The 25,721-nt window shown below is 59.7% G+C and overlaps 1 protein-coding gene across 1 annotated transcript; it reads left to right on the top strand.

The window, feature by feature from the left end:
• Positions 1-18: 18 nt before the first annotated feature.
• On the top strand, positions 19-23,949 carry VOLCADRAFT_107323 (uncharacterized protein; the record flags this gene model as incomplete). The annotated part of the gene is made up of 41 exons (XM_002956620.1): positions 19-166; positions 320-411; positions 871-967; positions 1,148-1,258; positions 1,626-1,803; positions 2,240-2,319; positions 2,867-3,006; positions 3,282-3,454; positions 4,308-4,416; positions 4,602-4,646; positions 4,990-5,376; positions 5,863-5,988; positions 6,268-6,348; positions 6,694-6,834; positions 7,052-7,159; positions 7,734-7,826; positions 8,135-8,218; positions 8,550-8,759; positions 9,130-9,317; positions 9,762-9,887; positions 10,428-10,558; positions 11,283-11,464; positions 11,881-12,033; positions 12,643-14,082; positions 14,694-14,876; positions 15,258-15,644; positions 16,186-16,266; positions 17,411-17,508; positions 17,939-18,117; positions 18,781-18,851; positions 19,020-19,250; positions 19,550-19,673; positions 19,874-20,008; positions 20,099-20,152; positions 20,604-20,977; positions 21,387-21,483; positions 21,911-22,176; positions 22,968-23,017; positions 23,167-23,212; positions 23,513-23,550; positions 23,850-23,949. 41 exons carry the CDS (start codon positions 19-21, stop codon positions 23,947-23,949), a joined length of 7,137 nt encoding a protein of 2,378 aa, XP_002956666.1.
• Between the last annotated feature and the right edge of the window lie 1,772 nt (positions 23,950-25,721).

The raw sequence follows: 25,721 nt of genomic DNA, 5'->3' as shown, positions 1-25,721 counted from the left end.
GTCAGGTCGAAACTAGGCATGGACATCAGACCTTGGCTCCAGGATTTATATGCGCCTTCAATCCTGGTGGCCGCGACCCCAGCGGCGGAGGCAGCGGTGCAGGTCAAGAATGGGTTAAGCCTTGTTGACCTGCTGCGCCCATACAGTAGCGTTTACCAACTTAATGGTAAGTATTCAGGCCTAGCGCAATCCTGTCGCGACCGCATGGGTTTGCATTCGACGTCGCCCTGGACCTACCTAAGCTACCGCAAACCCCGCCGCGGGTATTTGCGAAAAGCACGATTCCCCCACCCTACCTCACAATGCCCCTGTGGTGCAGTACCTGTGCGCGTTGGAGAGGCGTCAGTGCGCGTCCAGGATCTCCGCATCCGCTTCTACGATGCCGCTACCTTGTATCAACCGCCACCGGAGGTGCGGTCATGCGCACTCAATACGACGCCGCGCAGGCAGAAGCGTTAACCGCGCTGCTTGCCCGCGCGTCCTGCACAGCTGCCTGTGCATGGCTGTGTTCCCGCTGCCATTCTTCATAGGCTTAGGAACAGGTGATTTGTGTCACAGGGCGCAGACCTCCACAGCAGTAACGCCAGTAATCCTGGCACCCTCCATAAGCCCGTACAATCACAGGCAGTTGGAAAGCGCATGCCGAACATGCACATACACACACAGACATCTTGCTTCTCACCTTAATTGGGATTTTGTTTTCGCGTACCTACCTCCGCCCGTCTCCGTGGTGCTAGGCAAACTGCGTCTCCTGGGACAGCACCCTTTTTCCATTGCCGCAAACTCGCCACAATGCTATGCCTCATGTCGCCGTATGGAGTGGGGCACAACCGGCACTGCTGTAACGGCCGCATGTTGTTCTGCCGCCAGGTCATGGAGGAGCACCTTCAGGAGGTGCTCAAAGCAGCGGCCCAGCGCCATGCCCGACTGGAGCCAGTTCCCGACCTGCTCCAGCGCTTCATGTCAGGTATATCAGGTGTCGACCAACCCGGATTGCGGATTGCGAACGGGAGGGCGGGAAAAAGGGATCCCTGCGTCGGCGCATATTGTACATTTGGAGTTGCGGCGATGCTGGTGGCCGGTCAATACGTGCCGCCCGTGAATCTTTTTTTAACTACACCTTCTTCCCTTCCCCGCCCTTTGGCAGGCAACCCTCCGGACATGCGGGAGCTGACACCGTGGTTCACGGCGTACCGCTCGGAGTTCCTGCGGCTGCTGCGGCTCGGGGACCACGAGACGTTGGACTACCCTGTTGCATGTGAGGCGTTCGCGAAGGGTTACCAGCATATGGGATTGTGGACCTGTCTGAGAGTGGTCCAAGCGTGCGCGTATGCATATGTCTCGGGTAACGAAGGCCGAAGGCGGCGCGTCTCGCTTTTGGGACACATGCCTTCCCAGGCGGGGATAATGGCAAAAGGCCACGCAACACTGATTAACGGGGATAAGGCTATAACATTTGTCTCGAGTATTTCACGACACTGGGAAGAAACGCCGCGCGGAATTGGAAAGCGGGCAGGAGACTATGAGAGACAGTCGCATTAAACCAGAAACACTCGAGGGCCTAAAATACCAGTGCGTGGCGCAAGCACGCAACGTTCCTTTCCCGCAAACTCCAACCCGATCAGGTGTGTACGCCATCCCCGCCGACGTGGTCAACCCCGCCTCCCACTTCGACACGCTGGTTGCGCAGCTAGTGATGCCGCCGCTGATGCAGCAGGACGTCATGTATACTGTGCGTGATAAGGACTTCCCGCGTCACTACCTGCTGCTGCTGGATGTGGCAGCTGGCATGAGTGAGAAGCGGTGGGTGGCGGGTGGATGGCGGAAGGAACAGAGAGATGTTCATAAGGATCTGCAACTGCAACATCTCATGAAGCCAGATTGCAAGGAGCTCCAGGGGTGTGTGTCTTTGCGTAGGGCTCATGTCTGTGTAAGACTCTTAATTGCTCGCGCCTGGATCGGACTCGAGCTGCTGCGGCGCAGAGAATGGTTTTGAGGAAGCAGGGGGAAGCGGAATGGAAGGGGACCGCACGACACATGTCGGGTGATACGGACCGGGGCCGAGGACGGAGAATAGCCGGACACACGTCTTGCAAACAGTCATAAGCTTTTCGAACACACGAGGGTGGGGGCCCTGGTGTGGTGGTAACACGAGCTGCTGCCTGCTCTCAAGAAGCACGCCAATCCGTGCCAAGCTTCGCTGAACCTGGCTGCACTGGCTGGGACCCGCTGCGGACAGGGCTCAGGAGAACCTAGCTGCGATACGGAGGCTGTACGGTGAAGCGCATTGCTCGCTTTTGCGAATCAACTCTGGCAATGGTGGGTGGGAACGGGAGCAACTTGTGATCTTCATGGCATTGATTGGGGAAAGGGAAAGACGGATTTGGGGGCCTGCGCGTTGGAAAGAAAGACGCTGGTTGGCACTAGATCAAAAAGGGTAATAAGGTTCAGCAGGAAAGCAAAAACATGGGTTTGGGTTTTTAAAGGGGCACGTTGCTGTATTTGTTCTGCACCAGCTTGTGTGAACAGCCCAGCAAGCTGCGTGTCATTTCACTTGACTGCGAAATGGCAGCAGCTTCCCTTCAATCATGTCATCTCCTGTCACGATGCTGTTTGTGCCCGGCAGGGCGGGGCCCGCACGGACAAAGCAAGCAGTACTACGCACTAACCGAGCTTCCTGCCCTTGCCTTGCCTATCGCACCGCGCCCGGTAAAGTCCATATGCGTTGCAAGTTCCTTAGCGCTGCATATCGCTGAACAGTATCAGGAGCAGCTGGATGTTACCATAAGGATAATTAAAAAGTAAAGAGCTGAAGAAGGGTTATGTTTGCCTGTGGTCGGATCACTGTGGGACGGTTCATCCTCAGGCGACAGGACCCACAGTGGCGCGCCTGTGGACTTCTTCGCACGCTACCAGCACGCCTGCCTGCCCAGCGGCGGTGCGGGGGAGCCTATGGCGCGGCCACCGGCGCCACCCGGAGGTGTTGGCGCGTACCTAACGGTGCAGGTGGGGATGGCGGCAGACGGTTGAGCGGAGACCTCGGGCATCCAATTCGCCTGCTCTAGGTGTGAAAGGCTAGATAAAAGGGTTGGGGCCCGACCACCGCCGCCATGGCTTGGGGACTGCTGCCATGGCCCTTGTCGACTTGTAGCGCTTTGGCAGTATCGCGAGATGGCAGCTGCTGCGGTGCTTGCAGTCTCACCGTATTGGCCCCTGCTCTGCGTACACTAGAAGACACGAAGAAGCCGTTCCTGACAGTGCACGGGTCATGATGGATGCAGGACTTGGATGGCGTTGGCGCTTTCGTGCGGGATTTCGTGTCGAAGACGGTGCTGCCGAAGCTGGAAGATCGTATCGCGCGGCTGAACGCGTCCATCACCGCTGCCCGCCGCGGCCTGCGCAACCGGCTCAACCGCTTCTGGAAGGGCACGACGGAGGACCGACAGACGGACCGGTAAGCAGGCAACCAATCAGGGGGGAGTGGGTAAGGCGTCCTTTCGTCGTAATTACCACCGTCGTCGTCATTGTCATCGGCTGCGGCAGCGTGGCTTTCAGTCCCCTGACGAAAGCATATGCGTGCACACATGCGTGGATGCATAAATGCATGGGTGAAGTTATGTGCACGTGCTTCAGCATACATAACATACTCCCGGGAGATCCCGGGATCGAGACCTGCCAAGGTCAAAAATCCTTCCGATGGTGGGAGGTAAAGTGCCCCTAGTCGATGGGCGGTGGAGACCTGGGATAAAGTTGACTTGCGAGCTGACCAGGAATGGAGTTGAGCCGCCATTGATACGGCAGATTACGTTGGATGCCGGTGGTGGGTGCGGAACCTAAGCGATCCACTGAGAAGGTGACTGTGTGACTAGATGAGGGTGGCCCGAAATACCGGGGAAGCCAGGGTTTCGCCAGGTAGCGGCCGCAGGGTGAAGATATGACCCCCCTGTCCCACACATCATACATGTGTGCCCACCGCCAGGGCACGTGGTAGGACCCAAGTCGTCCAGTTAACCAACAGGTTGCCAAGACAACTGGCTTTGCTGGCCTGCATTTGTTAGGAAGCAAGCGAACTGTTCTCGGGTTCATGCTTGCCGGGCCCATCGGCCTGCCTGCGAATCGGTCCTTGCACCAGCGAAAGCGTCCCCGCATCGATCGAAACCGCAGTTCCATCACGGCGCATCTGCCACAGTGCACCACGGATGCTGTCACGAAGGCACTGAAAGCACGGTACACACGCTGGAAGCTGGCTCGCCGGTTTCGCCGGTTTCTCCTCATCGCAACTGCACATAGCCTTTCCCCCATCGTAGGCCATATCCTTGGCACAGCGTGGAGGGCCAGATGCGGCAGCTGGGCGACCTGGCATTTCTCTTGCGTCAGTATGCTTTTGCGGAGTCAACCTACCGCCTGGCTGCGCAGGTGGGCACTGCTGTGCTGGAAACGGAAACAGTGGGCGCAAGTCCTGCGTGCGGCGCTCGGGCTCCTAGGGGGCTCTCGTCCTTTCCGTCCAGCGCACCAGGCCCCTCGGGGCCACAGAGGTCGTTTACATCCCAAACTACTGAATGAGCTTTTTGTCCTCGTACGCCCTTTGCACGCGGTCGCAGGATTACTTGGGGGAGGGCAACAGCAAGTGGTACGCTGGAGTGGAGGTGGGTGAAGCGGGAATGGGCATGGAAGAAGCAGGAGGAGGGAGAAGGAGCGAGGCGGATGTGTTTGCTGGGAGGGAGTTACAGCATGAAAGTGTTCGTGTGTGTGAGAATGAGAGAGGGAGAGAGAGAGAGAGACCCGCACACGTATATGAGCCGGTCCGATTGGATGGTTTGTGTCCTGGCCACCAATAACCCGGCCGAGGATGCGTACGTAAATGCTGCCTTGGCCAACGCGCCCACCCACGCGGCCCACGCCGGCCTGCCCTTTCATCCTTCGGCTGGTATCTGCGATTGTTTGTCTTTTTCCTCAGCTTTTTCAAAAGTTTAAACCTCACCGCCACAGGAGATGATCGGCCTGTGCACCGTCCTCGGTGAGCCCGCGGATCCCATCGCGGCGGTGCTGCTCCAAAACGACCCCATGAAGTACTTCATGCGTGCCTACGAGAATTACATCAAGCCACCCGCGGCGGTGCTCGTTGCCACGGCAGCGGTCGTGGCGTCCGCCAACGGCCCGGCTGGCGTCTCGGCGACGGGGGCGGCAGCAGCAGCGGCGCAGCCGCGTCCTGCGGCCGTGGCGGCCGGAAAGATTGGCCGCATGCTGGCGACGCGGGTGATCTTGTTGGGCGCGGCGGTGCAAAGCGCGGCGGGACGGCACCGCGCCACCAGTGATGCGCTGATGCGGGCGCAATCGGAGGAGGAGAATGCGCGCGCTGGGCTTCTACTAGAGCAGGTAAGGAGAGGCCGAGTGGAGGGGGGGTAATGGGCTGCAGGCTGCACGACCCGCAGTGAAGAACGGAGCGGATAGTACGGTAGGCAGCACAGCCGAGCAAGAAGCCATGGGTGTTCCGCGCTGTGCACGCCACCGGGTTTGCAGGTGCGACCTGCTGGTGTGTGTGTATGCGTATGTGTGTGTGTGTGTGCGGTTTGGATTGCTTTGCGTCGCGATGATGGATGCATTCGTATGCGAAATAGTTGTGAAAGGTCAGGCAGCATCCCTTGGGGGACGGTGCTCTCCAGTCGTACAGCAGGGCGCTAAAAATACAGGCCTTCTCCACCCTACGTGTATTTACCAGTTGCTGCGGCTGCGCCTCCTCGGCCCCCATGCAGCGTCTGGCACCCGCTCCGGCCCGCCGAAGCCTTCCCTATCACCCGCTCACTTCCTACCCTTATTGTCATTGTTCCCCCTTTCTTCTCTACGCAACGCACCGACCGTCAGTCAGCTTACTCAATGCTGTACGTGAGGCCACCGCTCGTTCGCAAATTTGCGTTCCAAATGGTGTTGGCTGGCATACGTTACATCTGCTGTGGCCAGAAGCGCATCGCCATACATGCCTACCGACAGGTACGGGGCTGGTGTGTGTTGCGCGGCCGGGCCGGGCCTGGTCATGTGGTGCAGTAGTGCCCCCTAGCTCCATGTTACACGCTAGCAGCTACAACTCCGCGCATGTGTCCCGTAGTTCCAACAGAGAAGCACTGGTTGACACTGATGTGCAAGGTTTCACGATGATAAGCTTCAACGGGAGGTTTGAAGCTGGCAAACTACTGAAACGGACGAAGCACGGTGTTTGTGTATGTGTGTTTGTGTGTTTCGCGCGTGTGTTTCTTCGTCCGTCCCTTCCAGGTGTTGTCGCTATACGTCGGGAAGAAATGGAAGTACCTCGAGGAGCACCTTCACGCGGTGTTGGGAGCCCAGTGCGTCGAGGTATGGGGATGCGTTGGCTCGGGGGCAGGAAACCTGGGGGTGTGGTGTTGATGTTGTGGACTGTGGGGTTTGGGGCTGGTGTTCATGCGCCACGCCAGGAAGGGGAGACGAGGCTCCGCCGTCGACACCCACCCTACCAGGGGGTTTGCCATGTGCACGCATGCAAGTGTAATTTGTGTTGGGTTGGTCACACGGAATCCCAGAGGGAAACCTGATGGAGGCAGGCAGCATCTTGTCCGTCATTTCCAGCCAACACCCAACACACCGGCCTGGTCTCGCGCCCCCACAGCATGACACGCTGCCCTCTCGTTTTCATGGTCCCCCTGTCCCCCTCCTGGCCTTCAGTACGGCGACAAGGAACGGGCGCTCTGGCACTTCAGTTCCCTTCTGGATTGTGCACATCGGCCGCCAGCCCAACAGAACAGCAACGTGGCGCAGTTCCTGAACCTGCTAGCCGGCATCCGCGACCAGCTCGCCATTACGCAGGTAAATAGACACGACGCTGCACAACCACCGCTATTATGAAGGCACTGAGATTACGTTGAAGTAGGAGGTATGGGAAGAGTTCTACAATGGTGTGCTTATGTGTTAGGTACTCTGCATCGGGAGGTTACTATGATGAGCAAGTACTAATCTCTTGTTTCAACAGAGCCTTTCTTTTATTCGCTGCCGCGCCTTTCCTCTCCGTTCCTCCGTTCGACAGGATGGCGCGAGCCTCGTAGACCGCCTCCCGCTCCCGGTCGTGAACCGCCACGAGGTGCGGGTGCTGTGCAGCGACAGCGCCTGCTATGCAGGTCCGGCTGCGCGGACGGTGAGTACACTTTGGGTTTGTAAAAAACCAAAGGGGAACCCCTTCTTCTTCCCCTTTGTGGTGGCGCGAGTCGAGGGGGGATGGCGGCGCCGTTGGTGCTGAAGCGCATAGGTGCGAGGGGAGAGTTAGGTGGTGGTGGCCGGGGCCGTGGTTGGTAGGAAAAGTCGTTTCCCGGTTGCCAAGGATAATTGGACCTGGCCTTGTCGGCTGTGAGGGCGGGTCGCCTCATGACGGGTGCGCGAGGTGGATGAGGCGGAGGACGTCGGGGAGCCCCTCCGCCGCGGCGTTTTAGGCAAGTATACTTCTGCTGCCTGCTCGACAACAGCAGTAGTATTGCACTAACGCAACACACCGCACTCGTTGAGGTGATTTTTTGCATATTGCGCGCGTGTGCCAGGCGATGTGTGCGTTTCTTTTCGCGCGCGCGCATGTGTATGTATATGTGTATGTGTGTGCGCGCGTGTATGTGTATGTGCGTATGTGTGCGCGCGTGTGATGGAACCCGTCAAAGCGGTCTATCTATCTGTGCGATCTGCGTCCTCTTCTTTCGCGTGTGTCTTTTCTTTGACATCAGGTACCTGACAGCACGTGGATTAAGATGGAGGCGTGTTGCACTAGCGGCTCCAACAACTGGCTCGTGGATGGCGGCGTCAAGCAAGAACGCGACGTAAGTGCCGCATGGAGCCGCCGCGATGTCCATATTGCTGATGAAGAAAATGGTGTTGACGGCCATGGCTCCATGTCTCGTTGGTCGGGCCGTGCAAGTCCGGCCGTGCTGCTGACACCGCCAGCACATTCTGCCACAGTACGGCCAGCGGCGATCCTTGTCCTGCGTCGCTCCATCTCCAATCCCGCACCCGCTCAGCCTCTCAACCCAATCCGCGTGCGGACATTGCCCGCGGGTCCAGTCCTTCACAGTATAAGCGCAACTCGCCCTGTGTCGCCCTCGTTCTCGTCTGCTACCTCTCCCCCCAGCACGAGGAGTACACGATGTGCGTATGCGGTGAGGAAGTGGGTGTGCAAGTGGAGTTCAGGAACCCGCTGGCGCTGAAACTCAAGGTGCGGGGTGGTGCGGTGTTGGTGCTGGTGATTTTCCTTCTGCTCTTGTTGTTGGCGGAAGTGGTCGTGGTAGTGAGCAAGGCTTGCTCGGTCGGTGGGTCGGCGGGTCACCTCGTACGTGAGGTGCCTTCCGAAGGGAGCTAGCGTGGGGCCGCAGCGGGGAGGCTACACCTGCGGGTTCGTATCCGGGTATAGCTCAAGCGCGGGTACTCGCCCGACTGCCCGCAGACTGGCTGAGGGCCTGAGACACGGTACTTGCTTAAGCACGGCGCACGTGCAACCTGGCTGGTGGCTGATTCCGATGTTGTGTACCCCATGGTTCCCGTGTTAGGTGTCGAATGTTCGGCTCATCTGCTCGTTCACACCCGAGGGCGATACAGCGGCGGCAGGGGCAGGAGCAGGAGCGGGGGGCCAGGCAACGAGCACAGCGGAGCGCAGCAGCAGCAGCGGCGGCAGCAGCGTGTTGCTGACGGCCGGCGTGCATCCGCTGCTTCCTGGCCAATCGCCGGCGGAGCTCACAGCTCAGCCGGGCAGCGAGTTTGTGAGTAGAGGGCGCGGCGTGGGTGGAGCGGCGGGCCGGAGGGGAGGGGAAGGGCGTGACTGCAGGCTCAGGTGTTTTGCTGGGCCGAGCTGCGGCATTGCCTCGCCCTGCGATACCTCTGGTGGATTGCGCTGTCTTGCTTTTGTGACGGTGCGCTTTCATCCATCTGGCCAGCTCGCCTGCCATAAAATAACGCATAGGCGATGGTCGTCTATCCCCTCATGAGCCGCGCCGTCTTCCGTTTCCCTCCCCCTTCTGTCTCTTTCTCCTTCTTTTTCAGCGCGCCACGACTCACAATCCCCCCTTGGCATCATCTTCACTTGCTCGTGATTCGTCTTTTCCCCCCTCCCCCCGCTCATCGCCTCCACAGATAACCGTCTCCGAGGCGCAGCTCACGTTGCATCCCGGCGAGGCCATGGTTGAGGTGCTGAGAGTGCTGCCGCACACACCCGGGTGGCTGAGGATCACAGGGGTGACGTGGACACTCAACGGCGTGGCGCATGGCCGCATCACCTTCGACGTCAAGGGCCGCCGCCGGAAGCGACCCAAGGGCACAAGGTAGGTTGGGGTACGAGGTGCGGTTTGGCCTGCGATGAAACTGCTTGTGAGCTGCGCGCACCACCACGTACCTGTCTGCGTGTTGCGCATATTCACGACATTCACGACACGGCACCGGGAAACCAGGGGTGGCTGGGGCGGCCAAGGTCATGTTGCCAAGACATTCTGCAGCAGCGTTGCATGATGGACTAGAAAACCTTTTTTGCATTTCTCCGCAGGCTTCCCCCCGCTGCCGCTCGAGCCTGCTACTGTGGCTGCCGAATACGTTCACTGTTCTCGTACTGCGGGTCGCCTTCCTCCGCGGCTGATTTCGCCCTCACCCTCGCCCTCATTCCCTGTCCTGGCCTCTGCCCCAAATGCCCCCCCACACTTGCCATTTCTATCTAAGAAGTCAGCGGTTGGTTTATCCTTGCATCATGTGGTCGCCTTCCCTCCATTCTGCAGGCCGGGCCAGCTGAAGCATTACCCGCCCCACCGGCGGCTGCTGTTCCAGGTGCTGCCCACCATGCCCCGTTTGGAGCTCCTATCGGACCCGCTGCCACCCGCGCTGTACTCGGGGGAGTTGTGCAGGTGAGGCCAGGCGTCAACCGACCGGGCAGGGCAAAGCAGAAATGACTCTCCTGGCGGCTTGACAAGCTTTCACGCACACAGTTTGAAGGTTGAGGGAGAGGGAGACACCAGCACCCTGGGCGACTGCTGCCAGCTGCAGCCTTTCCAGCTCCCTTTCCATCGAGGTCTCTCCTGCCACTCACAGTTTCTGGTCTCGTGCGGTTCGGCTGGCCTTGGCCATATAGACGCAGCCCACTGGCTGGTTCCTGGAGCGGAGCGGTCCCCAGAGGCGCGGTTGCCCGGTTCGATACGTGCCTGCCCTGCCCCTCACCCGGCCTTTTCACACGTCCCCTGTCCTGCCTTACCCTGACTCATACGTCCTGCTTTGATTCGTGCCGCCAGCGCTTATTGCCGCACGCTGCGCGCCCTTGCGCGCCCCGTGGTGCATGCAGTGTGCTGCTGTAGCGGCATGTTTTGTTTTTTCCTATCAGTGTGTATGGTGAGTGACTCTCACGTGGCGCTTCTCCGCTGTCCGTCTTGTTCCGCTCCCACGACTGTCAGGGTCATAATGCGCATCCGGAACGGGGGCGGGCTGCCACTGCGGTCTCTGGCGCTGGTGGTGGGGCACCAGGAGGCGGTGTGTCCCGCGACGGACGCCAACAGGAACAAGCCGCCACTGGAAAGCCTGACGGGTAGGGGGAGGACGAAGGGAGGAGGAGGAGGGGGGAAATCTTAAGATCCAAGAAGCGAAGGGTCACCTGCCGACGCCTAATAAGGGAGCAATGAGGTTAGGAAAGGAAGCTGAATCTGGGCTCAACAGGTTGCATCTGACGCGCGTGTGGGGTTTTTCCAAGAGGGGTTGGATCTGACACAGTGGGGCTTCCAGGGAGATCGTCCAATCTGTGGACGCACGGAAGCTGCCTCAGCGCCGGGTGGGTGAGCGGGAGGGTGGTTGTAGCAGTGTCAACGCTTCCCTGTCCTTCTTGCCCCTTAGGCACCCGGGGATAGCGCAGTTGGAGGCCCGCTAGCCCTCGGGTCAGCGACTCGGCAACCTGCTAAGGGCGAGGACGCGAGTCCTGATGTGAAGAGCTTGGCTGCGACTTGTTGGCGCGTGCATGCATGCATGTATGCACGGGCTGACGGTGTTTTCAGAGGAGCCGCGGGCCCAGACGACCCTTTTCATGCGTACATATGTCGGATCTGCACCCAGGCGTCCGGGGCATGGGCTCGTGCGGTCGCCTGGAAAACTTCAGGGGTGCCCCTGATTCCACGTGCCGCAGAAGCAATCTAAGACATCGCCGGGGTAACCATTCGCCTTCCTGGCTCTTGCCACCCTGCTCTCTTGCGCTCCGACCCTAGCTCGAACCCTGTGTGCTCGACCCTCGTGCTTGGTCCCCCTACGTCCCGGTCCCGCAGATCCGCGTGAGGTGGTCCAGCTCAGCAAGGTGCCGTCTTCCGTGCGCGGCAACTTCCAGCTCTACCGCCTGTGGCCGGGTCGAGAGCTGGCCCCGGGCGAGGTGCTTGAGTGGCCGCTGTGGCTCCACCCACGCGGCGTCGGCACTCTTAAGCTGCCGTTGGTGTGGTACGGCGAGCCCGCGGTGAGTGGAGTGCTTGTGCCGGTACACGCGAATGAAGTCGTGGAGGATGAGAAAAGGAGGGGTAAAGTAATTCCTTCTCGCGCCATCACGGGAGAGAGATGGGTGTGGTGGGAGTAAGTGGGATTGATGGGCGCTGCTCACAGGTTCACGCACGTCGCGAAGTGCGGGGTGGCATGGCTCGGCGTGTTTTGTGATATCTTGCCATGGCACGGACGTGCTCTTTGCTGCTCTGCACTCCTCGTATGTTTTTACGCGAAGGCTGCCCCCTGCAGCCCTCCGGCTTAGGTCTCATCCATACCGTTCTTTCTGTAAAGCGCGGACCAACAGTGGAAAGCAGTCTGAACTGGAGTTGTTACTGGTGCCAGCCCCTTCTGTCGCTGCCTCCGCTGTGCCCAACCTTGCTCTGTCCACACCAGGTTTCGGGCCCCAAGGGCGGCATGCGCCACCGCACCTTGCGCATCTGCGGCAGCGTTTCAGTGCAGCCGCTGCTGGCGGCTCGCCCCACAGTGTGGCCTTCGCCCACGCAGCTCTCCCACTACCTGCTGCGCCTGGGCATTGACAACAGCAAGGTAAGCAGCTGAGCCCGCCGCGCACCCACACCGCCACAGAAGCCACTGCAACTGCAACCGCAGCTGCAACGGTAGCCGCGCGAGCCGCACAGCCCCAGTTGGTTAACCCAATATAATACTGCGAAGTTGAGATCTACGTTAAAACTACAGTACTAGACAAACTACCTTGGCGGTATGATGCCAACTCAGGGGGCCCACCCGCACCCGGCCGCCCGGAAACTTCTAGTCGTTACCAGCTGCAGTCGCCAGCCCCACACATGTGGCTGGTGCATTGCGCGCTGTGGGCTTGTACATTTCTGTCTGACGCACCTGCAGTCGCATGAACAGCATAGCAACTCAGCTCTCTACACCACGGTTGGCCAGGGCGAGCCCTGGCATATGGTGCAGCTGAGAAGTCTTCGGCCTCCCTGGCATTAAAACTACCATCTACTCGACGATCCCCAATGGCTGTGACGCATCCTTAGCGTGACGCGAGAGCCATACGAGCAAATCGATCCCAGCGTATAGCATGTAGGAGACCCAAATGCTCCCCCCACCATGTCGAGTCTCGAGTCGGCGGGTGTCCCTTTTGTTTGGTAAGCCCCCTTTGGCGGATGGCGCTGTGCGCAGGAGGGGGAGCGCGTCGTCCTGCAGCAGGTGGCAGCAGTCACGGCGCCACCGCTGAACGGCGGCGCCAGCAACGGCGCTGAGCCGACCTTGGCCTCGGGCCTGGGTGCCTCTGATTGGTCCATCTCCCTCCTGGGCAGCCAGAGCTCGTCGACGGTAGGCGCGGCTGCGGAGCAGATGCCGACGTCGACGCCGGCGTCAACATCGCCGTCGACGGCCGAAGAAAGTGCTGCCGCCGGCGCAGCGGCCATGATGACGTTGCTGCGGAGCCTACCGCTGGCTGTACCCTTGCAGCCTGGCGAGTCTGCCAGCCTGTTCCTGCAGCTTGTCGCGCCGCCGGCGCTACCCAAACACCCGACGGTGCCATTGCCAGCGGCAGCAGGGACCGGGGAGGCGGGAACCGCAGATTCTGCGGGCTCACGGACGGTGGCTGCAGGTTCCGGAGCGGCTCCGGCTCCATCCGGGAGTGGTCTGGCGGCACCGGCGTGGCAGGAGGATACGTCTACTGCTACTGCCGCTGCTGCTGCCGCGGCGGCGCCTTCTGCCAAGTTCTCTGTGACACAGGCAGAGGAGGCTGTGCAATCGCTCGCAATTGCTGACAGCGGCGTGGCGGGGTCCAGCGGTCGCCCGCCGTACGTTGACGGCTCCGACACGGGCCTTCAGCGGCTGAATTTGTTCGGACCTGGCGTGTTGGCACACTTCTACCGGCGCGGCCGGAGAAGTATGATGGCGACCATTGGCGCTGCGGCCGCCGCGACGGCGGTGGCAGCAGCTCCTGCCGGCTCCGGCCTGTTGAGCACGGTGCCGCCCCCGTCTCGCGGCGCCTCTGCACCACCACCACACGCTCCTCCGTCCCCGCTGTCGCCATCTCCCGCGGGTCCTGGAGGTCTGCCACACCTTCAGCCCGGTGCTGGCGGCGGTGGAATGCTAGGACCTGGCCTGGGCCCGCACGGCGCCGCGCATCACCCGCACCCCCAATTCCACGCGCATGCCCACGGCCATGCCCATTCCCACCCGCACCCGCACTCGCACCCGCACCCGCAGCAGCAGCTAGACGGCAACCTACCGCGCGGGCCGCCTTACGGCGGCGTCACAGGAGGCATGGTACCTCTAGGCCCCGTCAATTTAACCAACACGCAAGGCACGCCGCAAGGGGTCTTCGGGGCTGGCGGCGCGGGCATGGGACGGTCATTGGCTCCCGCAGGGACCCCTACTGCGTCTGGCGTGGCAACTGGGACTCTGGCCCAAGGCACGGTGCTGGGAAGCTCTGGCCCGGGCCGGCCGGGGCAGGTGGTTCCCCTGGCCGATCCCCCCTTGGACCTGTTGGTGCTGTGGCACGTGGCATCGAGCACAAGGACGGGCCACCACCAGGGTCAACAGCGGATTGGGCTGTGCAGGCCCTACGACCAACAGACGGCGCGCGACCTCTCCGGCTGCTTGCAGGTGAGGCCGCGAGCAGGCATCAGCTCGGGTTGGGTTGATGGAGATGGAAGTGTCGGTGGGACCGGGGCGCTGGACTGCAGGACTGGGGGACCGCGGAGGGGATATAATCTACAACATCTGGAGTTTGCGAGGGTTCGCACAGGAGCGGCGTGTTGATAAGTGCATGATTTCAAGGGGACAGGTAGGCGCTTAGCCGTGCACCCATGGCCATGGATGTGATGGCGTGCGCCTAGCGTGCGGCTCGGGCAAGGTAGGCGTCTTGCGTTAGAGCAGGCATTCTCGAATAGGTGTGGGTAACGTTGGGTAGCCAGGCCGGCCTGGCCTGGCCTGGCTTTTTAAAAATGCCTGTTTCTGGAAGGAATTCCAAGCGATGCAGCACCAGTGGTGACCTGATAAACCTCCTATCAGTTTCACTGCGTAGCTGGCCCACTGCTTAACTTGTTTTGTCCATTAAGATGCGTCCGGTGCGACGTTTCCTTTGGCCGATCGCTGTCACCATCACCGCGCTTCTTCTTCTACTGCCGCTGCTGCTGTTGCTCTTGCAAGCTTGGGGGGAAAAGGAAAAAAGGGAAGCGCTTGATGCCTATTCACTTCCGCTTTCGCTTTCGCAGGCCCAGACGAACCCTATTCGGATGCTGCTGACGGGGCCCAACGGGGCCAGCAGCGCAGCTAGCAACGGCGGCAGCGCGGGACCGGTGGTACGACATGACTTCCGGCGCAGTTCGCTGGCGGTGGTACCGCTGCGGCTGGTGGTGCGGAACAATATGGGTGTGGAGGCTAGGCTGCAAGTCGAGGTGAGCAAAAGAGGGGCCGCCGAGGAGAGGCCGGGGGGCCTGGTGGGGCTGTTTGGAGACGGCAGGAACTGCGTTCTGTTGACTTGTGCTCACCGCCAGTGAACGTCCACATTTGTGTGTATGCATGTATCTGTGTGTGCGCGTGCGCAATAGGCAGGCCTGCACGCGGATCAACCAAGTATCCTGTCCCACCCCGCACTCAACTCGATAGGACACGCCGCACTGCCTCGACTCACCTCGCCTCGCGTTGACTTGGAGCGCCCCTGCTCACCTCCGCCGCAACTATCTCAGCCCTGTCCTCCGCTTTTCCAGTTTCGCACACAATTCGCCACACAGCTCCCCATGCACCTTGTCCGTCATCCCTCACGCCACATGCGCCAGGTGGGCGATGGCTGGCAGTCCGCCGACGCTCCCAACAGCTGGCAGGCCTCCACCTCCATATTGGGCTCCAGCACCAGCACCAGCCTAGGACCAGCAGCCCAGATGGGCCTGGGAGGCAGCGGCGCCACCGCAGCCAGCGCTGCTGGCACCATCCACGCGGGCCCTACGGGCGGCAGCTTGCCGGCCGGCCCTGCGAGTGCTGGGCCCACGGGCGGCAGCAACGCGCCGGGCGGTGGCCTCTCCTCGGGCCTGAGCCTGGGTGGCAGCGTGATGCCCATCACGTATCAGGCGGGTCTGCCGCCCTGTCCGGAGTTCTGCTGGGTGGGGCCGACCTGTGTGGCGGTGCCGCGGGTGGAGCCGGGCGGCGAGGTGGAGGTGCCGCTGGCGGTGAGTGGGCGAGTATGGGGAATGTTGTGATAGGGGCTTGGGGACCATGGGCCTGCAAATGTGTCATCTGGACGCCACTTACCGCCATGTACGCGGGGTGCAACCCTCCTGGATATCGTTGGTTCATTGTGCAGTACTGTAAGCGAGGGGGAGAAGTCGAAGGGGGTCGAAAAAGGGTGCAAGCTGCAAGGGAGTCAACCGTTCCAGCTTGCAAGGGGCCTCGAAAGGTTTCCGCCTTTCGTGCCTTCCGAGTGTCTTCCAACAGAGAAGTATGCATCGCCTCAAACCTATGAGGAGTGCTAATTACATGGCGCAGAAGGACATCTAAACAACGCGTTGCACGGTGCACCCATCCCAGTAGGCTACTGAGAACGAGGCGCGTCGTTCGCCTTTGTACAAGTACGAGGCCTCTTGACAAGAAATTGCGACGGCAGCATCCCACGGCTGACTGGGCCGATGGTTATCATGGGACTGGCCCCCCTCTTCAATCGGTATATACTGGAAATTAAATTTTTTTCCCACTCTCCACCCTTCCAACCAGGTGGCCGTGTTCAGGCCTGGTGCCTACTGCGTCACAGGCTACCGCTGCACAGCATACATGGAGTCTACAGGCGCCGTGGAGGTGCAGCGTGGGGAGCCGCTGTGCTTCCGAGTGGAGAGCTGACTGGAACAGAACAGGCAGCAGCCGCGGCTGCGGCTGCAGCGGCAGCGGCAGGAGCTATAACAGGAACTTGCTGTGGCAATAGCAATGGTAGTGGTGGCGGCAAGCTTTGCCTTCACATAATGTGTTGGGCTTGCTTAAGAGTGCAAACCGTGGCACTTTCCTGGGTGCTAATGCACCCGTGAAGGGGGTTAAGGGTCTTGGGCTCTGGATTAAGGAACCTGTCCTGTGTGCCTGGGCAATCAATCGGTGATGTCGGAGCCAACCTTCCCCAAGCTAATTGGGTGTGCTGGGCACGATTCTTACTGAGGGCGTTGCTTTAGGTCTGTCTGCGTTCTTGACAGCCGCAGTTGACGACCAGGAACGGAAGGCGCGTGTGCAACCTTGCAATGCATTATTGTGCTGCCATAGTCGCACACGTCGGGGTACTGGTATGGGTGCACATGTGTGAGTTTGTGCGTGTGCATCGAAGGACACGGGGCATGTGGGCGTGGGCCATACAGTTCACATGAAGATGGAACCAAACACGAGTTGTGCAGAGGGGGAACACCGCATTGCTTGCATAAAGGGTGCCGTAAGCTATACCCAGCCAGGGAGAACGACACAGAAACCACCTCAGGTGTCGTACACCTAGCAAAAGATTACCAGCATGGCTTTGGCACAGACCTTCCCTTTGGAGGAGGCGTAAGACACTCCGAGATAGGCCTTGAAATTGCATGATGTTGTTTCGATGGATTTGAAAGGCTGCCCTGCCTCCGTCCTTTCCCGTATCCTCATCTGTTGCCCTGCCGTGCACGGACGACTTGCACACAAAGTAACACAACACGTATGGACCAGCCCATCAACCCAGCCCCACAGCAGTAGGGCTGAAAGGGGGCCTCTCACCCTCGTCAGCCTGCACCACCTTCTAGACGCAAAGCGTGTCCACAGTTGCATAAGGAAAGAGCGTGTAAGGAGAGGATATGCAAATGCAAGCCTTAGTAGGGCATTCACGTCATAATCCGATATTGATTCGGCCATAATCGGCACGGCATACTGAAGAGCGTAAGAAGGTACGAATAAATAGCCTTGGGCTCTATTCGTGACCCTGGGCTCCCTGCGCCAGAACGCCACTACGAGTCTACGCCAGAATGCCAGGTGGTCAGATGCGTTGTGCGTTAGACACAACCAACTGAAGTACAACTTCCAAACCGAGCTAGAAGCGTAAGTGGGCCTACAGGCATATTCGCGCAACCGATTTATCAGGTCATCAAACAAAAGGATTTGTTAACGTGCAGATTAATTTGACCAGCAGACTGCATACAGACCTTGAACGAACAAACACCCCTCCCACAAAGGTGCATTATTTCGCGACAAGAAATACTGTAACGAGATAGGGATGGACCGGCCACCTACTGCGACAGTTTTCAGTAAGCTGAACTACAAGGCCACTCAATCTATGACATATTGCTGTCAATCGCGTCGATGCTTTAATCTTATGCAGTTGGCAATATACCTTACGATGTCACGGAGCAGATGCTTATGGATACGTTCGCCCAGGCAGGGCCGATCAAATCTCTCCGGTGCGTCCCTTGGCGGCTTGCACATAGATCGCCCACCCATGGAAGTCGACTAGCGGCCATGCTGCTTGCAGACTAGTAGCCGACAAGGACACGGGCAAGCCGAAAGGTTATGGGTTTTGCGAGTTTCATGATGTCCAGACAGCTCAGTCAGCGGTTCGCAACCTAAACAAATATGAAGTAAATGGGCGGATGCTTCGCGTGGATTTTGCGGATGAGCATACGCAAGACGCGCGTGGCAAGCGTGATAAAGGTGGGGTGGGGGCGGGGGTGCGAGTGGGCGCCTAAGCCGGGGGAGCAGGGTATCAATGTAGAACCACCATCGCAGATCTTACTGAGGCCCAAGCTTGTGAGAGGGAATGTGCACCACATATGTTGTGTACTTGGCAAGTGCCTTTGTGCACCGATGGCCGCGCACTGAACCATAACCAGGCATGGGGACCAACAATCAACAATCAACGAGATACCTACCGGGGTCATGCACAGCTTTAAGCCTGAGACGATCAATGCCCGAGTCGCATGTGTGCATACGGTGCATGCGCATGCTTGCGCGAAACTGCATGCTTGCGCGAAAACTGCATGCCTGTAGACACTGCTTGTTGTGACGCAGCCTTGCCAGGTGCACGTTACAGAGGGCATGCAGCTGCGGTGATCTGGTTCCGGGATCTCGGGTGTGTGAGCAAGCCAACATGGATCCTTACAGGTGTCTTGTATGCCATGCCTGCGGGATACGAACCCCCTACTACACGCCAGGACCGTTGTATGGCAGCTTCAAATCTGCATGCCTGCATGTGTGTCCCGTGCATTCGGATGTGCCTGTGTTCGTATGCATGTTCTACATGCCTCCTGGTCCACCAGCTCCTCGGCGCTATGCCGCTGAGACCCCTGTGTGCACCTTTGCCCCCACCTCCAACAGAGCCCAGGGGACCTGAGGGCAGGAGAGGACCTGAGCAGTCGCTCGCGCCGGGGCCGCCCCCGGGCACGAGGGTAAGCTAGCCTGTCTGCTGACGGGGACAGTAGGTTTGGGCGGCGGTGGACGGGCAGAATTCGCCTGATGAATGTTAGGTTACCTTCTTCCCTACCCTAAACCCTTTTCCTTCCGCCGCTGGCCACACACTTCCACACCCGCGCGCTCTCCTCGCTCGGGGCACGTAGCCAATCGGACGTGAGGCAGCGGGCGCGGCCGCGGCCCAAATGAACGCGTTGCTCGGCAACGCGCCATACACAGGGCCCTCCCAGGAGAAGATCTCCACGGTCATCGCGGGCATGACGCCCATGCAGCTGTTTGAGATTCTATCGCAGATGCGCACGCTGTGTCAGCAGAACCACGCAGCTGCGCGATCTATCCTCGTGGCGAACCCGCAGCTGACTAAGGCGCTATTCCAGGTGGGGACGGTCCGCGCAGGGCTCCTGTGGCCTCGCTGCAACCCAGGAGGTGGTTGATCCGAGGAATATGTGACTGCTGTGGGGTGTGGCGGCTGTGGCTTTTTCCTGATGGACGTTGTGCTGGGGGTTTGCAGCGAGCTGTACATGAGCCCTTCGCCACATACGCGAATTGACTGGGCGCCCCCCCAAAACACCGGGTTTCCGTTCCCACATGACAGGCGCAAGTGCTCCTGGGGATGGTGAAGGGGAGTGCGCCGCCACCGTCCACTATCGCGGCCTTGGCGCCTCCGCCCATGCAGGCGCAGCTGCCGCCGCCACAACAGCCGCCGCCACCGCAGCAGCAGCAGATGGGACCCCCGGCACAGCCCAGCGGTGGGCCGATGGGACCGCCGCCACCGCACGCGATAGCACCGCCACCGCCCGGTGAGTGCTAAGCCCGAGGGGGGGGGAAATGAGGATGGCGCTCTGGATGGACTTGAGTTGTGGCTTGCTGGGTGCTGTTGCCTTGCTTCACGTTCTTGGACTCTTAACTTTGCTGCTGGGAACCGACCAGGGCAACCCTTACCGACTGGACTATCTCGGCCGGCACTCGAATGCCGGAGCGTGCTTTACATTGCTCTCAGATGGAGTTTACAGCCACATTATGCTAACTGTGACTGTGACTCTTGAGTGTTTTGTGCCGCCTGTTGCCTGTGGTGCCCATGAGAATGCGGGCACTGAGGACCTTGAGAGTGTGCGTGTTCCCGCATCGACGGCAGGTGGGACTGCGGTGCAGCAACCCCCGCAAGGGTTGCCGCCCCAGTTTGGAGTGGCCGCGGGGCCTGGAGGTCCCTTTGTCACTACCACAGTACCCGGGCAGCCGGGGCAGCAGATGGTCACTGTGGTCAGCGGCTTGCCACCGGGTGAGTCGGGAGGGGAGGATCGAAGTAGAACTCTGATGAGCGGTGGGTGATGGGTATAGGAGCAGGCTGCTGGTGGTGCTACTGCTGGCCCAAGGGAAGTTTGTGCTCTGTGTGCAGGATTCGCATGCCTGGTATAATCGTTTCGCGTTCTGGTTTGTGGCTTTACTTGAATACATGTGGGCGCGTTGTTGACGGCAAAACGTTTTGTATACAGTTTCCGTTAGCGGAAGAGCCCACCATTGACATAGGGGGTCCAACGCAGCCCACGCCGACCTGCATTCCAAGTGGCGTGGAAGGCGCCCTGGGAAGGCCCTTGGGAGTGTTGGATATAGAATTCGCGATTGAAGGCTTGTCGGAAGTGCTTACCACATGCGTGCTCTTCTGTGTTACGGCTCGTGCTACCCTCGCTGCTTTGAAACCCTGACCTTGGCAACCCCTTCTGTTGTTTCAGGCCCCATGCTCATCGATCCTGCCACTGGCCTTCCGTACACTGCGCCTCCGGGTGCCGTGATTGTGCCAACGGGTCAGCCGGCGCCACAGCCGCAGCAGCCCATCTTACAAGCAGCGCCACCACCACCGCCCCAAGCGCCGCCGCAGCCTTTGCCCGCACCAGCGCCCGAGCCTCAACCGCAGCCTGTGCCGGCACCTGCTCCTGCTCCAGTGCAAACGGCTCCTGCTGCACCGGCGCCAGCCCCGGCCGCAGGGCCACCGGCCACCGTGCAGCTGCCTGCCAACCTGGCGCCACAACAGGCCCAGGTGCTGCAACAAGTTCTCAGCTTAACTCCGGCGCAGATCGACGCGCTGCCGCCCGCACAGCGCCAGCAGGTGTTGCTCGTGCGGCAGCAGCTAGGGTTGGGGGCACCGGGAGCGCAGTAGGGGGATGCTTTGGGAACGGTTGTGCTGCGCCGCCGGATAGTAAGATGGGCGGAAGGAATGTGGGCGCCGGGAAGATGGTCGCTTGTGTCCAGCCGCGTCAGTATCGGGCGGTCGATCGTTGGTGACGTTGGTTGGAAGGGCGGATTTCCCGTGACGTCGGCATCGCTGCATGTAAGTGGTTACTATTAACACACGTTTGGCGACTTCGATTGGCGACGAACTCTCTTTGCTAGTCTCGGCTGTTTTGGAATTTTGGTTGCACGTGATCATTGGTCCAAATTAACGGTGTGCTGTAAAAGGCGGCTCGCATGCTTTTGCGTATGCTACCGTCGTCGCTTGCTTTAATGTCGCCGTTCAGCCGCTAATTGCACATAAGGACAAGGAAGACCGGTCCACTGGGCCGCAGCAGCCGCAGCTGCTGCGCAACCGCGAGGGAACGAGCGAGCTGTGGGTCAGTAAGCAACCCTCGGGGCATCAGGGCTACCGCCACACAACTCGCCAATTCTGCAGGCCGAGAAACCACCTGAGCCATGTGTGTGTGTGTTTGTGTGCGTGTGTTACATGGTCGTGGGGTGCGTTCCCCATACCTGCAAACCGCCCAAATACGAGCCGAGCGCTGCCAGATCGCCTATAAGCGCCATCCTACCTCGCACTTCAGACAAAAGCAAGTGATAAAGGATACCAACGACCAAAGGGAACGATCGAGTTGCGGTGGGACCATATACATTCCAGCATCCTTGCCAAACGTTCAGGCTCCCACTTCATATTGTCCACTTCATATGCGCGAAGCGTGGGAAGTCCATATCAGATCTGACTCTGTCGTACACCGGGCAGTCCAGCAAAATGTGCTTCTCATCCTCGATATGGCTATCCGTGCCGCAGCAGGGGCAAACTTCGCGGAGCCATGTGTCGAGCACTCGAAATCAACGCGAGCTTGTGGCTTGCATCTCAGAGCAACTCACTCGAATCTAGCTCACAGGTTCGACAGGTCCCTAACTCGTAATTGCCAAGTGGTCCGTCTATGGAAGCTAAAACACCTCATGTTCACACGCTGCCAGCCAACGAACGGAACCAGACACAGCCGAGCACGTCTGCGCATATCCACATCGCAACGTCTCACGGGGGCCAGGTACAAGATCGACGGACAGGTCCGCTCGCAAAATCTACGCACGCACTCTACGCAGAGGACCAAAGAACTTTACGAAACTGGATTTGCTCGACACTTACTCTTATTTGGTCGTGCGCAGACCCATGTATTGCAATGTTCATGCCAGCAGCAGTCACAGCACGCGGAACAGTTCACCTCCATGAATTAACTTCCCATAATGCCGGCGGCAGACCAGTCGCCAAGCTGGCGGCGCCATTTCGGTCCGCCTGCAGCCTTCATTTTTCTTCATAAACCGTCGTACAGTTATGGGTCTGGATGAATTACGAACCTCCCTATGGCACATCAGCGGACGCAACGAGACGACGCAGGCCAAACTCAGAGAGATCCGTTACCTCGTACATACCATAGCGTGCTCTTTTAGTTATCACAGATTGCCCATTACACTACGTTGGAGTGCCAACATGGCAAGCGCCACGGAAGCAGAAATTCGAAGCATTAGCCCTCTCTCAACCTCCCTTATGCCCCAGTCGAACATACCTGGCTGCCGGTGCCGCTGCATGCGGTAGTGGCTGCCAGGCGCGTGAACAGGCCATCAAAGTGAAAAACACTATCTGCGCACCACATGCGATACAGGCGATATGCCGCGTCGTGGGCCACACACCCTCCCGCATGCTCTGCCGCAACACTGCATGTAGCCTTCCTGCATGTCGCCGTCCGTCCCCCTCGCTACACACCTCCTGCGCTGTCACATTGGACCAAGGACTTTTCCTCGGACGCCTGCCCTCCCCGACCCTGGCGATGACCTGCACCTGCGCCTCCCGATTCCCGCAGCGCCGCCTGTGGTCCCTGTTATCCTTTACTAACAAACCCCTGCCAACGCGGTCAGTCAGTCAATCAAGGACAATCAAAACGACTGCCCAATACGCCAGTTTTTTTGAACGCCAACACAACAAAAACCTCATACCTTGGGAAGCAAAGGCATGGCCGCCTCCCCGTTCTTGAGCACCGAACTTGTCCCCGCCCCAGCCAGCCCGTGCCAGTCCACTTTTAACTGGTCGGCATCCACGTTCGGCGCGGTGGGGTTTCCAGGGTGAAATGACAACACAACAGCATTAGTAACAACCAGAGGAACGGAATCGCCAATCGAAGGAACCCCAGCATCTGTGACATTGTGAAAGACCGTGCCGATGGGGGTACACCCACGCCACCACACAGAAACACGCCAAGGGCACCGCACACCAAACCACGCCTAACCATATACATTAAACCAACTGTCACTTCATAGGAAGTGCATCATACACCAGTCATTACGTTCATGCCAGGCTAGGCGACAAGAACCCCCCGGCACACTGTACGCCCAGCTCTGCCCGCCACAGGCCCTCATCCCCCATGGTGCCGCAAACCACATCCGCAGGTTCGTGGCCGACCTGAGGACCTACCCCCACGCCCCGGATGGGTCAGGCCAGTGGAGAAAGGCTAACGATAACTGCTTGAGCGTCTGTCGCCCTGTTGCCCTATAGCAGACGCCGGAGCTATACGCCTTAACACACCGACACACGGTGGGTGGTTTTGCCTCATCCTCATCCCCATCCGAAGACGTGGGTCCACGGCCCTCCTCTCAGAGGCGACAAGGACCTCGCGACGGCAGATGTCCAACAAAAGCCGCTCTATGTGGCTAGGACCGCTCCGTTCAGGGTCCCCATCATGGGGCAGGTCGGAGCTGGCCATCGGCGTGTTGCCTGGCGGCCAGGGTATCGGGCAGGAGTCAAGAGACCTGGCGGCGGCACCAAAGGCGACCGAGCCAAACCGCTGATGATGTGACGGGGGGCACACGGGTCAATGGGCCGGTAGCCCGCAATCCCGCTGTTTTTGTTCGACCAGTACTTGTCCAACTGCGTAACTTCAGAACTGTGTACTACCAGAACTACTACTGCATTCAAAGGCGTGTGCCCGGACATGATGAGTCAACGTGGAACCAGAGAAGGTGTGTGGAGCCTTCCGCACATTCCGCGACAGCAATATCGACCAAACCCTTCCAACCGCGCAACTGCAACGGGCACATTGACCCCGCTGCTTGGTTGCATTACACCTGTACTCCGCAACAACACCATTCTTTTGCGCATGTATTATTGTGTTACTATTTATGTGTAGATATGGATCTTATGTATATGGATTAGAAGAAAACAGCAACCGTATCAAAAACACGCATAATGTCTGACATGCGTGTGCTCGTTGGGAGCGCACGCTTTGCACTCGACGCTCTTCCTTTCTCGCGATTTCTTCTCCGCTCTCCCTCGCCCCTCCCTCGCCCTCCCTCGCCCTCCCTCGCCCTCCCGAGCCCGATCTCTCCCTTCCGAACCAATTCCAGATGAAGCTTTCTTTAAATTCTCTTCCACGCGCATTCCTCGAAACCGTGGGCGCCGTCGGCCCGCCACTTGCAGGCCAACACACACCACACCACAACCCTGCCGCGGCAGCTGCATGGGGCACTACCACGCCTCATACAGCGCAGCAGCAATTGCAGCAGCAGCCGCAGCCAGATGCAATCAACACAACCGGAAAGAAACACAGCCAGACGCTATGTATGGCCTGTGTCCCGATGGGGCTCTCTATACACGGCACCATCACCACACGCATTCGTAGCTCGAGAAATTCCCACCGGTCCAGCGGAATAACTCCAGAGCGGGCCAGGCGCTCCCGAAGCACCTCCTCGCAGCGCATTATCCACCTGCCTACCCACCCGTGTCGCGTGTCGTGGAAGGTGGATGTAACCATGCCGTTGAGTAGCCACGTGAGCCGTCAGCGCGCACCTCAGGAGCTCAAACGTGCTCATGTGCCAACATCGCATCATGGCTCAGTTGCGTAAAACGCACCAAGAAAGCCGCAAATCACGGGGCCACATGTATCCTCGATCCACACATTATTCAGCGGCCCCTGCGGCCGCCGCGTCCTCCCACAGCACAGCCCACCTGCGCGCAGACCTGCGGTCTATCCTCAAGGAACACACCTCTTCAAATTCCAGCCGTGCCTCGGTCCGCAAGGACTTCAGGAACTCCCGGTCGGCTGTCTATACTGTGGCTGTGGCTGTTTCCCGCAGTCACCACGATGTTTCTTTTTAGAATCTGCCCTCACCGTCGCCGCTGACGCGCGCGTCGCCCTCACAGAACTCGTCACCATCATCGCCGTCGCCGTCGACCTCGGGCAAAAAGTGTTCTGGGAGCTCGCGCTGTAGAGGGGCACCGCCGAACCGCAGGTCGGGCAAGGTGATGGACCGACGCCGCGCGCGGCGCCGCCCGACGGGGCCGCCACCGTCGATGCAGCCCACGCTGTCATCCGCCATCACCCGGGGGTTACCGCCACCCGCAAATTGGAACGACGGCTCGCCGTCGTCCCACCGCTGCTCCCCAGTCATGTAGTCCGTATTGCCGCTGCTGCTGCTGCCGCTCGCCTGCGCCATCGCCACCGCCACCGCCTCGCCTCCCATCACCACCCCAGTCGCCGGCCCAGTCTCCGCGGGCAGCTGCGCCGACACCGTCTCCGCGATCTTCGCGTACGCACTCCTGGCGTGCAAGTGCGACGGCGAGT

The sequence above is a fragment of the Volvox carteri genome (assembly GCF_000143455.1).
Source record: "Volvox carteri f. nagariensis unplaced genomic scaffold VOLCAscaffold_63, whole genome shotgun sequence".
Taxonomy (NCBI): domain Eukaryota; kingdom Viridiplantae; phylum Chlorophyta; class Chlorophyceae; order Chlamydomonadales; family Volvocaceae; genus Volvox; species Volvox carteri.
This window is presented reverse-complemented; position numbering and strand designations above follow the sequence as displayed.